The 12,788-nt window shown below is 46.2% G+C and overlaps 1 protein-coding gene across 1 annotated transcript; it reads left to right on the top strand.

The window, feature by feature from the left end:
- Positions 1-10,356: 10,356 nt before the first annotated feature.
- On the top strand, positions 10,357-12,580 carry LOC119323109 (acetolactate synthase 1, chloroplastic). Its single transcript, XM_037596685.1, has one exon. The coding sequence runs from the start codon at positions 10,372-10,374 to the stop codon at positions 12,304-12,306; it is 1,935 nt and encodes a 644-aa protein (XP_037452582.1). The 5' UTR covers positions 10,357-10,371; the 3' UTR covers positions 12,307-12,580.
- Positions 12,581-12,788: the final 208 nt, after the last annotated feature.

The following is a 12,788-nucleotide window of genomic DNA, read 5'->3' as shown; positions in this document are numbered from 1 at the left end:
AACCCGGAGGTCTCAGTTAACCATGTCAGTTCAGGATCCGAGTCCGCTTCAGGAGAGGACCCCGCAACACCAGCAGAGCAGTAGTCATACGAGTCATGAGGTTTAGTTTGATGTATGAGAGTAGTTCAACCAGGCATGTTGTTTATTGTTCATGTATGAGTCTATGTATAATTATGTTGGAACTCTATTTTATTCGCCGTATTTTCTTCGTCATTTCGGGTTTTTTTCTCGGGATTTTGTTGCTGGCTTTCCCCAATTTATTTTGAATGCTTCTCATCTTGATTGTGTTGTCTTGGGAAAAATCACAATAGGATGACGCGGGGAGGCAGCAGTAGCAACGTTCGCGAGGGTACTCCTGTTCGTCGTTCCGCATAACAGGCAAGACACTCCCGCGAGCCGTACGTTCCACCACCACCTCCACCTCCGAATCCGCCCTCCATCGAGCAAATTATGTGTATGTATCAGGACCCCGACTCGGTGTCACACCGATCTAGCATGTAACACCTCATATCACTTTGTGGCCTCACGCACGGTATTCCCACGGGTGTCGCCTTACTAGGCCCGGGACCGTTTGCGCCTTTTGGCACACGTATATGATAGTGTTGCTAGCATCCATATGACAAGGAGCCCGGGCTAACATGGCTAGTCATGAACCCAAAGTGGCTCTAACTTACAGGGACATGCATGCATGAGCCAGCAACGAACGTGTCGGTCATCAACGAGTGAATCCGGGCTATAGCAGCTGGGCTAGCAGGACTCCGGTAAACCGGGCTGTAGCAGGCTAACAGGCCTCTAGTAGACACCGCGTGACATTTCCCAGAAGGGACAGACACAGGAACGAAGAAGGACACATGCCGGCCAGCCTAAGTGTTCCGGAGCAGTAGCAAGCTACCAAGGCTCAGTGGAAGCACTAGGAGACATTTCCCGGTAAGAGAGGCTACCAAGGATAAACAACTAGATAGTCAGATCCCACACATACCAAGCATTTCAATAACATACACCCAATATGCTCGATATGTGCAAATACAACATGGCATCACAACATGACTATACAACTCAAGTATTTATTCAATAGGCTCCGAGGAGCGAGATATTACAAACATGGGTCTCATGACCCAACATTCAGAGCATACAAGTCAAAGCACAAGCGGAAGCTTAACATGTCTGAGTACAGACATCTACAAATGAAAAAGGCTGAGAAGCCTGACTATCTACCAGATCCAGCCGAGGGCACAAGATCGTAGCTGAGGTAACAAGATAAACGTTGAAGTCCAAGCGGAACTACTAGTGAGACTGAAGTCTCTCTGCAAAAACATAAAATAGGCAAACGTGAGTACAAATGTACCCAGCAAGACTTACATCAGAAATATCTACACATGCATCATTATCAACAAAGGGGATGGTGGGGTTTAACTGCAGCAAGCCAGCTTTGACTCGGTGGCTATCCTGAACTATGACTGCAAGTAACTCTTTTGAAGTGGCGCACACGAGTCCACATATTCACCATATCAATACACCACTATGGATCCGCTCTCGTCTCCCTACGAGAACGCCATCCATAGTACTCACGCTTATCTTGCATATTTTAGAGTATCCACTTTCACTTGTCTATGAACTGTACAGGCAACCCAGAAGTCCTTTACCGCGGACACAACTATTCGAATAGATGATGTTAACCCTATAGGGGTGTACTTCTTCACACACGCTCTCACCACTTACCGTCGTTTACACGACATGTACTCGGCAACCTTCAAGCGGAAGCCCAACGAGGGTGTCAGCCATGGCCTACCTAAACACTCAAGTCTCTAGTCCAGGTTTATCGCCTCTTCAGGTTCCATCCGCAGGGAGTCCGGCCGAGGTTTCTACATACAGCACCGAACGATGTGTACAGGGTTCCGCGACACCAAACGGGCGCCCGGCATACCCGGCCACGTGCCTACCGCATCACAGCCCACCCCTCGGGTCAGCGCTGCCCACGGCCTCCGGCATACTACAAACACCAGAAACTATTTGTAACTCCTGGACAGAGGACAAGGGTGATTAAGAAGCTGAGAGAGTCAATAAGGATCCTAATGAGTGGTAGTAGCTGTTCATGGATCACAAACACAGAACTCAGTTCCTGAGGACGGCTTCAATGAGACAACCCACCATGTACTCCTACATGGCCTCTCACCGCTACCTTTACCAAATCGTGTTCACACACTTAGCTCACACATAGTAGGACATATTCACAACCTTCCAATTCATCCCCGATGAATCAGACCAGACTCAACACTAAGTAGTAGCAGGCATGACAAACAAGCATGAATGAGTAGGCACATCAGGGTTCAAACAACTCCTACTCATGCTAGTGGGTTTCATCTATTTACTGTGGCAATGACAGGTCATGCAGAGGATAAGGGGTTCAACTACCGCAACATGTAACAGTTGAATCGTTGTTGTCCTAATGCAGTAAAAGAGAGCGGAGCGAGAGAGCGGGTTTGTATTGGAATGAACAAGGGGGTTTTGCTTGCCTGACACTTCTGAAGATAGTATACTTCTTCATCGGTGTCATCGAACTCATCGTCGGAACCACGTCTATCGAGAGGGGACAAACACCGGCAACAAGGAAGGACGCAATCAATGCAATGCACAATATGATGCATGATCATGACATGGCAATATGTTGTGGTTTGGGCTAATGCAACTAGCAGCAGATTAAATGGAGTTGGTTTGAATCAAAGATTCAAATTCAAACTCCATATATGACATTTCAAATACCATTAATTCAAATTGTCTTATACAGTAGCTTTAGGTTGCTCAAACATGCATTGAAATGCCATAAATAGATTCTTTGGATTTTTTTGATAATTTTTCATATATAATTTATCTCATTTGGAGTTACGGTTGAATTTATATGAATTTTAGAAGTTTATACTATTTCCTGGAATTTCCTGAATTTTTCCCTAATCTTATCTTACCTACTAATAAACCACGCATTGCTTCTGGTCGTCCGTCGCGCATTTTTGCAAAAAAGCCATTGCACTTTCTAATATTCAACCCGCGGTCCCTTATTAGGTGAGAAAACCCTTCGTTCTGACTATTGTTTTTGCAAGAAACCCTGTAGTTTCCTGTATTGAACCCGCGGCCCTTTCAAAGTGATAAAGCGTTCGACAGCGCGAGGAAGACGCGCGGATCCGGGCGCGGCGGATCTGCCGGCCGGTGCGGCGGCTTGCTCCGGTGGCGACGGCGATGTCTTGCTCATCCAGTTAAAGAGAGAGACAGGGTGTGAGGGGGAGAGGAAAGAGAGGAAGGCATAGAAGGAGAAGTGTCGCAAGATGAGGGAGGGATCTCGCGGCTGGTGTGGGGGCTTGCTCGCAGCGGCGTCCGTCTCGTCCAGAGAAAGAGAGAGACAGGGCATGAGGGAGAGAGGAAAGAGAGGAAGAAAGGAGAAGGAGAATGGGCGCAAGGTGACGGAGACGGTCGCTGGCGGTGGCGCCTCCGGTGACCGGCCGGCGGCAGGGCGACCTGCACTTGGAGGAGGAGAACTGCGCAAGATGGATTCCAGCACCCTCCTACTCATATAATGGTGAGACCTCCTTCCCTCTCTCCCTTCCAGAGCCATAGGCTGACGACAAGGACAAGTCCCTGCTCGAGAAAACAGCAGGGAGCAACATGATTCACGGTCTAGATTAGAACAACACTGAACTGATATATTTTTTGTAGTACAGGAGCTTCAAGACAAAGGGCATCAGGCTTCACGGCAACACATTTATCTATAACTTTCTCCCCAAATCTGAAAGTATTTGGCCCCTAAATTCTAATTCTCATTAGAAAGTCAGAGTATTTGTGGAATATGGTCTATGAATATTGACAAATTTGATTGCAGCAGGGGCGACAAAGTTAGTGCAGTCCTCACCGTGCACATATATTTCAGGGTAAAATCAAACTTCAGTTAGAAGGACATGATCAGGCAGGAGATTCATGCAGCATTGGATGTGAGAGGCCCTAAATGCATTTAGCATGTGAAAAGATGTGTTTAGTATTGTTCCAAGTTGTTACCTTTCGAAAAGAGAACGCAACAGGGATAATTTTTTCTTCGAAGCACGAGTTAACCACAAGGAATCTCCATGCTTTTGCACCGGGTGTGAAATCAACTTTGAAAAATTGACATGGCTATTGTTTTTGCTTTTCCTGCTCAAGACAACAAAGGGATTGTTCAGGCTGATTTGTGTTTGTGCAGACAGACCTCAAGGAACCTCTGCCGAAGATTTACGTGGTGAAGGACTCGAACTGTATCTCACGTCCACTCGGCCACACCTGGGTTGGCTGCCAACAGCCCTCTGATTGAACAACTGCTCCGTCTATCCGAGTCTCTGTCGGTCGGCTGTTCTTCTCGGACATCACCATACAGCTCCTCAGCAGCAAACTCATGTGCTTCTCCACCAGAATCAATTCCCGAGCTGTTGATATCCCCTATTCCTCTAAGGATATGCCCATGGTAATTTTTTCCACAAGGCGAGTGTTGTAGTATTTGTATGAACTGGAGTACTGTACTGTTGCAGTAGTGTACAACTGTACATACATGGTTTGAAAATCCTTTCTTTTTCAGTTATATATTAGAATGGAATTTGTACGGCTTGGACTGCATTTTCACAATTAATATGGTGTGTTCAAGTAGTGTAAATTGTTTAACTTGCTTTTTGGCCAGTATCCCGATATATGTGGATGTATCGTTGCTTTTTACAATCAATTTGTAATGTTGCTTAATGTACCGTTTGGTCTGCTTTTTTGGTCTGTATCCCTGAATCGACGCCCTTAAGCTCCTGTTGATTTCTATAATTCATGAGCACATATGAGCATCAAAAGAAAATATCCCATGATGAAACGTGAGCAAGTCTTGGTGAATGAACTGATATTTTTCATGCATTACAGGTGAAGCAAAAAAAATCAAGCTTTATAAGCTCCGCGGCCTCAAGGCCAATCCCCAGGTTGATGCCACCGCTACTGACTTTGCCACATCCCTATTACAGTTTAATTTTTAATTTATTAGAGAAACTGGATCAGTGCTTGGGGCTGGTGTGCTACGGTTGGTTTAGGCATGTGTCCAACAAGGCGGCGGCCACTATAAGATACTCTCCTGAGTTAGGATGGGTTTCGAATTTGCTGCTATTATGAGAAAAAACAAGAGAGAAAGGAATGTGATTTTTGCTGCTACTATATGATGCTTTGTTGTTACTGTTTTCTGTTTATTGTATCAACTGTTTGTCGTGTGAACTACCCATCAGATTTAGGCTCGGATGATTCAGATAGGATGGAAGATGCGTAGGAATCGTCTGTGACATTCTCAATGAATTCGATCCCTCGCCGGCGAGCTTCATCATGTAAGATCTTTAGTAATTTCATTCAAATTTATCTAGCAACAATTGCATGACTCTAGACCTGAACAATTGCACCCTATGAAAAAAAGATTACACACAATGTGGGGTTGGTGTAGATGAGATAGGGGTGGGCCAACAATCATTACAGGTCGGTCGACCTGCCACAGGACCGGACATGTTCGAGAAAACTCAATCCGATGGCCGCATGTGTCGTGTCTTCTCTTTCGACCTAACTTGTTATGTGGACGTAGTTGGATTTTTATTTAGCTAATCTGTGCTTGCTGAAATTCTCATATGATGCATGCGTTCATGGATGAGAATGTGGATTAATTGATAAATTCAATGAAGAGTATACAGGGGAAGAATGTTTTATAAGATACGAGCCTTCTTTCCCTAAGGGTTGCTTGGTATTTCTGCTTTTTAATATTGATAACATAGGTGCATATTCTTCTTAAATCTGAAACATATGTGATCTTAAATTGTTTTGCATAATCTAGAATTTAGTTCATGGGCTCAGTTTGTACTTCGCCGTTCTGGTGAGAATAAGAGGTATTTTTAACTATATACTCACATATATTTGAGATAAACATGGGATTGTCAAAGTAGTCATGGAAAGCAGTGGTTACTCAATACAGTGGATAGTAAAAGTTCGTTTACACCGATATTAAGGATGGTGCATGCATCAAGTGTAGATGACACAAGGATGGTGCCCACAATCATTACAAGTCCGTCAATAGACGAGGCTGCAGGAAAGAGCTCGTGAAAGTAGTGTGCTAAGTGTTATTACCAAGCTCGTCACCTTAGGATTCATCATTCATCGTGAATAGGCGGACAACTTGACCACCATCGGCGGTAGTGATGAGGAGGAAAAGCCGCAACGCTGATGGAGCGCTAGGGACATGTCATGATTTATTTTTCCCGTGGCAACGCACGGGCTTTTTTGCTAGTAATAATAAAGCGATTAGTGCTTCTGCCCGCCCGCTCACCGTCGCGGCTCTTTTGCAAAAAACACCCTGTTTTGTTGGATAATTAAACCCACCATCCCTATGTAAGTGAATCCAGAAAAACGTTTCGATTTTGCGAATTAACCCCTGCATTCTATAAGAATTCTGCCCACGCTCCGTTCTTCATCTTATCCACAACTCCAACCTGTCGCGCACGCGGCATGCGCACAGACTGCACCCGCCGCGGGGACACCGCAGCCGCCATGGCCGCCATTGATGCGGTCGTCTCCGGCCCAGACACGGCGCCCGACATCCGCCTCGCCACGCACCAGTATGAACAGCTCCTCCACCTGCTCGCCTCCGCAGACGCATGCCGCGTTGCCCGTCCACCCGGCGGACGTTGCGTGCCGCGTGTTCGCCCCCATGCTGGAGGCCGGGGCGCCCCCATTCGAGGCCACCATCACCTCGCTCGGTTGCGTCGTCACCGCAGACGGCTAGGGCACTGATGAGGCCTTCAGTCTCGTCTCCACCATGCGGCAGAAGTACGGCATCGCGCTGCGCCTCCGGTTCTACAGCCCCGTGCTTGCCGTAATCCGACGCGCCAAGAGGCTGGCAAGGCCTAAGCGGTCGAGGCCCTCATGGTGGCCTCCGCTGTATCGCCGAAGAACCCGAGCTTGCCGCGCTCCTTGAGGTCAGCGCAAAGGTCAGGGACGGAGACAAGGTGTATGAGTATATGCACAAGCTGCGGCGAGCTGTCGGCTGTGCGATAGAGGAGACCGCCAAGGTCTTGGAGGGGCAGTTTCAGAGCGAGAAGGTGGCAACTGCTCGTAAGGCTGAGTGGGATGTGTGTCAGGTTAAGTACGCCCTTGTGGCGAACGGCGGTGTGTGCCATCAGCTGGGGTGGCTTTGGACTCCACCTTGAGGAAGTTTTGCATGTCCCAAGATTGTTATGCATTATTTCTCAGTAATTGTACCAAGCATACTTAGAGATTGAGTTTGTGCTTGTGTTTTGGATTATCTACATTTTTTTTCTCTGAAAGTGTGGAAATATATTAATATTTGATAAAAAAAACAGGGCATAGTTTAATAGGCTAAACTCAACTTGCTGATTGCAGTTATCAAGCATATTGTGCAAGATTTCAAGTACAAACTTGGGCCATTGGACATAGGAGGAGTTAATTCTTATTGATTTGAGTTCAATGTCGTGTGAGCAGATTTGACTTTGTGATCACTATGTCAACTTATGCCTGCCACAATTCCTCGTGTTATAAATCTAATCTATGCTACTTGAGTATGCTGGGATCAGACCTAAAGCGGATAGCAACTGCTATATTAGTTGTCTCTCGCTTCAATGTTGGATCCTCTGCTCAGACTAGCATGGCTGGTGTTGTAGCCGTTGAGATGCACAACGCTCCGTCGCACCTACACAAGTGGTCGCACATTCTGTTTTTCTTGATGCTGATATAACAAAGGGAAAGGTTGCTAGACTTAACGAAGAACAAAACAGACGAACCATTCTGTCGGTCAGATTGAGGGAAGGTGTTGCAGGTTTCAAAACACATTGCAAAGTGTAGAGGAGATAAAGAGAATTAGGCTCGCGGAGAAAGCCGAAGGAATGGTAGAGTCGTGGGGCACAATGGGACTAATGGAGGAATGAGTTGGATGACGAGTACAACAAAGAGGAATGGAGCTGAAGGTGGCATGACGGCCAGATTGCGAAGGAGAGCAAAATGGTATTGGTGTTTGCTGAGTCAATAGCATGTACTCCCTCCGCCCGGAAAAGCTTTTTTCGGACGGAGGGAGTACATAACTATCCCGTAGTAGTACTATTTTGTTAAATTTGTAAGTGTAAGACTGAAAATTCAATATGGCCCTCGGGCACCAATGCTCTTGCTTCCAATTTTCATAATTCCCATTTGTAAAAAACACACCACAAAAATCACATTGTAGTAATCTACATGTTTGTTGAGCCTATAAATCTTCATAAAATAATTGAGATTAATGCAGTTTGTGCAAAAATAAGGGGTTGGTCATGTTTCTACATATTTCTATTTGCATTTCGTTAACTGGTGCTTGTTATTTTTGTACATAATGCATATCTCATTGTTATTATTTTTAACCTTTTGAGATGGTAACAAAGATCCAAACATGCATAGATGATTCTCCGGATGATTTTTTGTAGCCTGCACCAGGAACGCCCAAGAGCCAGAAGGTTGGGTTTGTACAAGATAACATTTGTTTGAACACACTCATAACCTGCATGCGACATACATGACGTAACTTATAGTGATGATTCGACAAATGTTTCTTTGTCCAATTTTGTTATATATCCCGTGGCAACGCACGGGCATTCGACTAGTATATGTAAAGATATCAATGTGACGAGTCCCCACGGTCGTTGCGCTTGTCCACTACCGGCTCGCTAGAGGCGACTCTCACCTAGAAGTCGCTACGAGCAATACATAGTCGTTCTGGGCGCAGCTATGTTCTGCCTTTTGCGACGCTCAGGCATGGCTTGCCTACAGCCTGAGGGTCGGGCTAGGAACCACTAATTGTGTCATGCTGATGTCACAATGACATCATGCATATTTTTATTTTCGTTTTTCGCTTTCTCTTTAATTTTATTTGTATTTCAAAATATTTTATATATTTTTTGAATTTTTTCAATGTTGTATTTTAAAAATGTTAAACCTGTATAGAGAAAAATATTTTTGATATATATAAAAGTATATAACATGAATGAAAAATGTATAAATGTTAATTATGTGTACCAAAAATGTTGATAACAATTAGCAGTCTCACATATTTCAAAATAAATGTATGTGGAATTAAAAAAATGTGTATTTAAGTTTAAAAAAATGTTCATGTAATGTTCGTAAAATGTTTGATACATTCAATAAAAATTATGTCACATTTGAATAATTCTTCTCAAGCTTAACAAATGCGCTCATTATATTATCAAAAATTGTTTGTACAGTGTACACAAATGTTTATGTAGTTCAAAAAAAATGTTTTTCAGTAAAAATATATTTGATCGTGTATTTTATAAAAAATGTTTAATATATATTTAGAAAATATATTCAAAACATGTTTCTGTAAAAAAGTTAAAACTATACATGTATAATGTAAGTCATTTACAATAAATGTTTTACATGTATAAAAAATGTACAACATATGTGCAAAAGTAGACATGTGTTGAAAAAATAAACAAATAAATAAATAAAAAGAAAATCAAAGAAAAAAACACCAAAAAACCAAAGAAAATAAAATAAAACCAAAGTATAAAGAAGAAGAAAAGGAGAAAAAAACATTGAAAATCAAAGAAGAAAAAAACATAAAGAGGAAAAAAACCAAAGAAAACTAGCAAAAAACACACACACAAAAAAGAAAATGAAAAGAAATAATAAAGAAAGCCGGACTGAACCGATCAAACGCAGCGATCGAACATGGATGAGCTAAGGCATGCATCGAACAACACGGCTAATTGGCCGGCCCGTAGTCGTTCGCCCGTAGACCATTCCTACGAATCGGTACCGGAGAGACATAGGGGCTGTATGGTTCCTAACCATACCTTGCCACACTTTGTCACACCTCATCTTAGGCAAATTTGATCAAGTTATGTAGGTGTTTGATTTTAGCCACATCTAAGGCAAGATTTATTTTCCTGAGCAGTGAACCCCATATGTTATAGACACAAAAAGTGTGGGAAGATTCCCTTTAGTCAAACTGTGGCTAACAATTTATTAAGAATTAACTTAAGTAAGATAGGTGCAACAAATGTAGCAAAAATAATGTGGTATATATGGCAAAGATAGCCACAACCGCGAGTGGAAATACCAGATACGAGATCTCTGGTCATATCACATGAGTCCAAATTAATTGCTTTGTTTGAGGTTCAGCCTTTTTGCATAAAAAAGCTAGCCCAAACAAACGAGTGGCGTCCCATCTGAACCACACACTCACCCGCCGCGTGACAGCGCCAAAGACAAAACCATCACCCCTCCCCAATTCCAACCCTCTCTCTGCCTCACAGAAATCTCTCCCTCGCCCAAACCCTCGCCGCCGCCATGGCCGCAGCCACCTCCCCCGCCGTCGCATTCTCGGGCGCCGCCGCCGCCGCCATACCCAAACCCGCCCGCCAGCCTCTCCCGCGCCACCAGCCCGCCTCGCGCCGCGCGCTCCCCGCCCGCATCGTCAGGTGCTGCGCCGCGTCCCCCGCCGCCACCTCCGTCGCGCCTCCCGCCACCGCGCTCCGGCCGTGGGGCCCCTCCGAGACCCGTAAGGGCGCCGACATCCTCGTCGAGGCGCTGGAGCGCTGCGGCATCGTCGACGTCTTCGCCTACCCTGGCGGCGCGTCCATGGAGATCCACCAGGCGCTGACGCGCTCGCCAGTCATCACCAACCACCTCTTCCGCCACGAGCAGGGGGAGGCGTTCGCGGCGTCCGGGTACGCCCGCGCGTCCGGCCGCGTCGGCGTCTGCGTCGCCACCTCCGGCCCGGGGGCCACCAACCTCGTCTCCGCGCTCGCCGACGCTCTCCTCGACTCCATCCCCATGGTCGCCATCACGGGCCAGGTCCCCCGCCGCATGATCGGCACGGATGCGTTCCAGGAGACGCCCATCGTGGAGGTCACGCGCTCCATCACCAAGCACAACTACCTGGTCCTTGACGTGGAGGATATCCCCCGCGTCATCCAGGAAGCCTTCTTCCTCGCATCCTCTGGCCGCCCGGGGCCGGTGCTGGTTGATATCCCCAAGGACATCCAGCAGCAGATGGCTGTGCCTGTCTGGGACACGCCGATGAGTTTGCCAGGGTACATCGCCCGCCTGCCCAAGCCACCATCTACTGAATCGCTTGAGCAGGTCCTGCGTCTGGTTGGCGAGTCACGGCGCCCAATTCTGTATGTTGGTGGTGGCTGCGCTGCATCTGGTGAGGAGTTGCGCCGCTTTGTTGAGCTCACTGGGATTCCAGTTACAACTACTCTTATGGGCCTTGGCAACTTCCCCAGTGACGACCCACTGTCTCTGCGCATGCTGGGGATGCATGGCACTGTGTATGCAAATTATGCAGTAGATAAGGCTGACCTGTTGCTTGCATTTGGTGTGCGGTTTGATGATCGTGTGACCGGGAAAATCGAGGCTTTTGCAAGCAGGTCCAAGATTGTGCACATTGACATTGACCCAGCTGAGATTGGCAAGAACAAGCAGCCACATGTCTCCATTTGTGCAGATGTTAAGCTTGCTTTACAGGGGTTGAATGCTCTATTAAATGGGAGCAAAGCACAACAGGGTCTGGATTTTGGTCCATGGCACAAGGAGTTGGATCAGCAGAAGAGGGAGTTTCCTCTAGGATTCAAGACTTTTGGTGAGGCCATCCCGCCGCAATATGCTATCCAGGTACTGGATGAGCTGACAAAAGGGGAGGCGATCATTGCCACCGGTGTTGGGCAGCATCAGATGTGGGCGGCTCAGTATTACACTTACAAGCGGCCACGGCAGTGGCTGTCTTCGTCCGGTTTGGGTGCAATGGGATTTGGGTTGCCAGCTGCAGCTGGCGCTGCTGTGGCCAACCCAGGTGTTACAGTTGTTGACATTGATGGGGATGGTAGTTTCCTCATGAACATTCAGGAGTTGGCGTTGATCCGTATTGAGAACCTCCCAGTGAAGGTGATGATATTGAACAACCAGCATCTGGGAATGGTGGTGCAGTGGGAGGATAGGTTTTACAAGGCCAACCGGGCGCACACATACCTTGGCAACCCAGAAAATGAGGGTGAGATATATCCAGATTTTGTGACGATTGCTAAAGGATTCAACGTTCCGGCAGTTCGTGTGACGAAGAAGAGCGAAGTCACTGCAGCAATCAAGAAGATGCTTGAGACCCCAGGGCCATACTTGTTGGATATCATTGTCCCGCATCAGGAGCACGTGCTGCCTATGATCCCAAGCGGTGGTGCTTTTAAGGACATGATCATGGAGGGTGATGGCAGGACCTCGTACTGAAATTTCGACCTACAAGACCTACAAGTGTGACATGCGCAATCAGCATGATACCCGCGTGTTGTATCAACTACTGGGGGTTCAACTGTGAACCATGCGTTTTCTAGTTTGCTTGTTTCATTCATATAAGCTTGTGTTACTTAGTTCCGAACCGTGTAGTTTTGTAGTCTCTGTTCTCTTTTGTAGGGATGTGCTGTCATAAGATATCATGCAAGTTTCTTGTCCTACATATCAATAATAAGCACTTCCATGGAATAATTCTCAGTTCTGTTTTGAATTTCACATCTTCTCACGAACAGTGTGCTGGTTCCTTTCTGTTACTTTACATGCCTGCCGTGTCAGGTTATGACATAACGACCGATGGAGGATTGGAGGGTGGTCGGCTGGTTTTAGACGGGGAATTGAAACATTTATCTGGAAGAAATCTGAATACAGTTGGGAGGGGAAATGGAAGCATATATTTATCGAGCCCGCTATCCAGGCTA

Source organism: Triticum dicoccoides, chromosome 6B (genome assembly GCF_002162155.2).
Source record: "Triticum dicoccoides isolate Atlit2015 ecotype Zavitan chromosome 6B, WEW_v2.0, whole genome shotgun sequence".
Lineage (NCBI taxonomy): Eukaryota > Viridiplantae > Streptophyta > Magnoliopsida > Poales > Poaceae > Triticum > Triticum dicoccoides.
This window is presented reverse-complemented; position numbering and strand designations above follow the sequence as displayed.

What these genes read in the sequence shown, in the direction of transcription:
- LOC119323109 (XM_037596685.1), top strand. Translation starts at nt 10,372, where the DNA reads ATGGCCGCAGCCACCTCCCCCGCCGTCGCATTCTCGGGCGCCGCCGCC.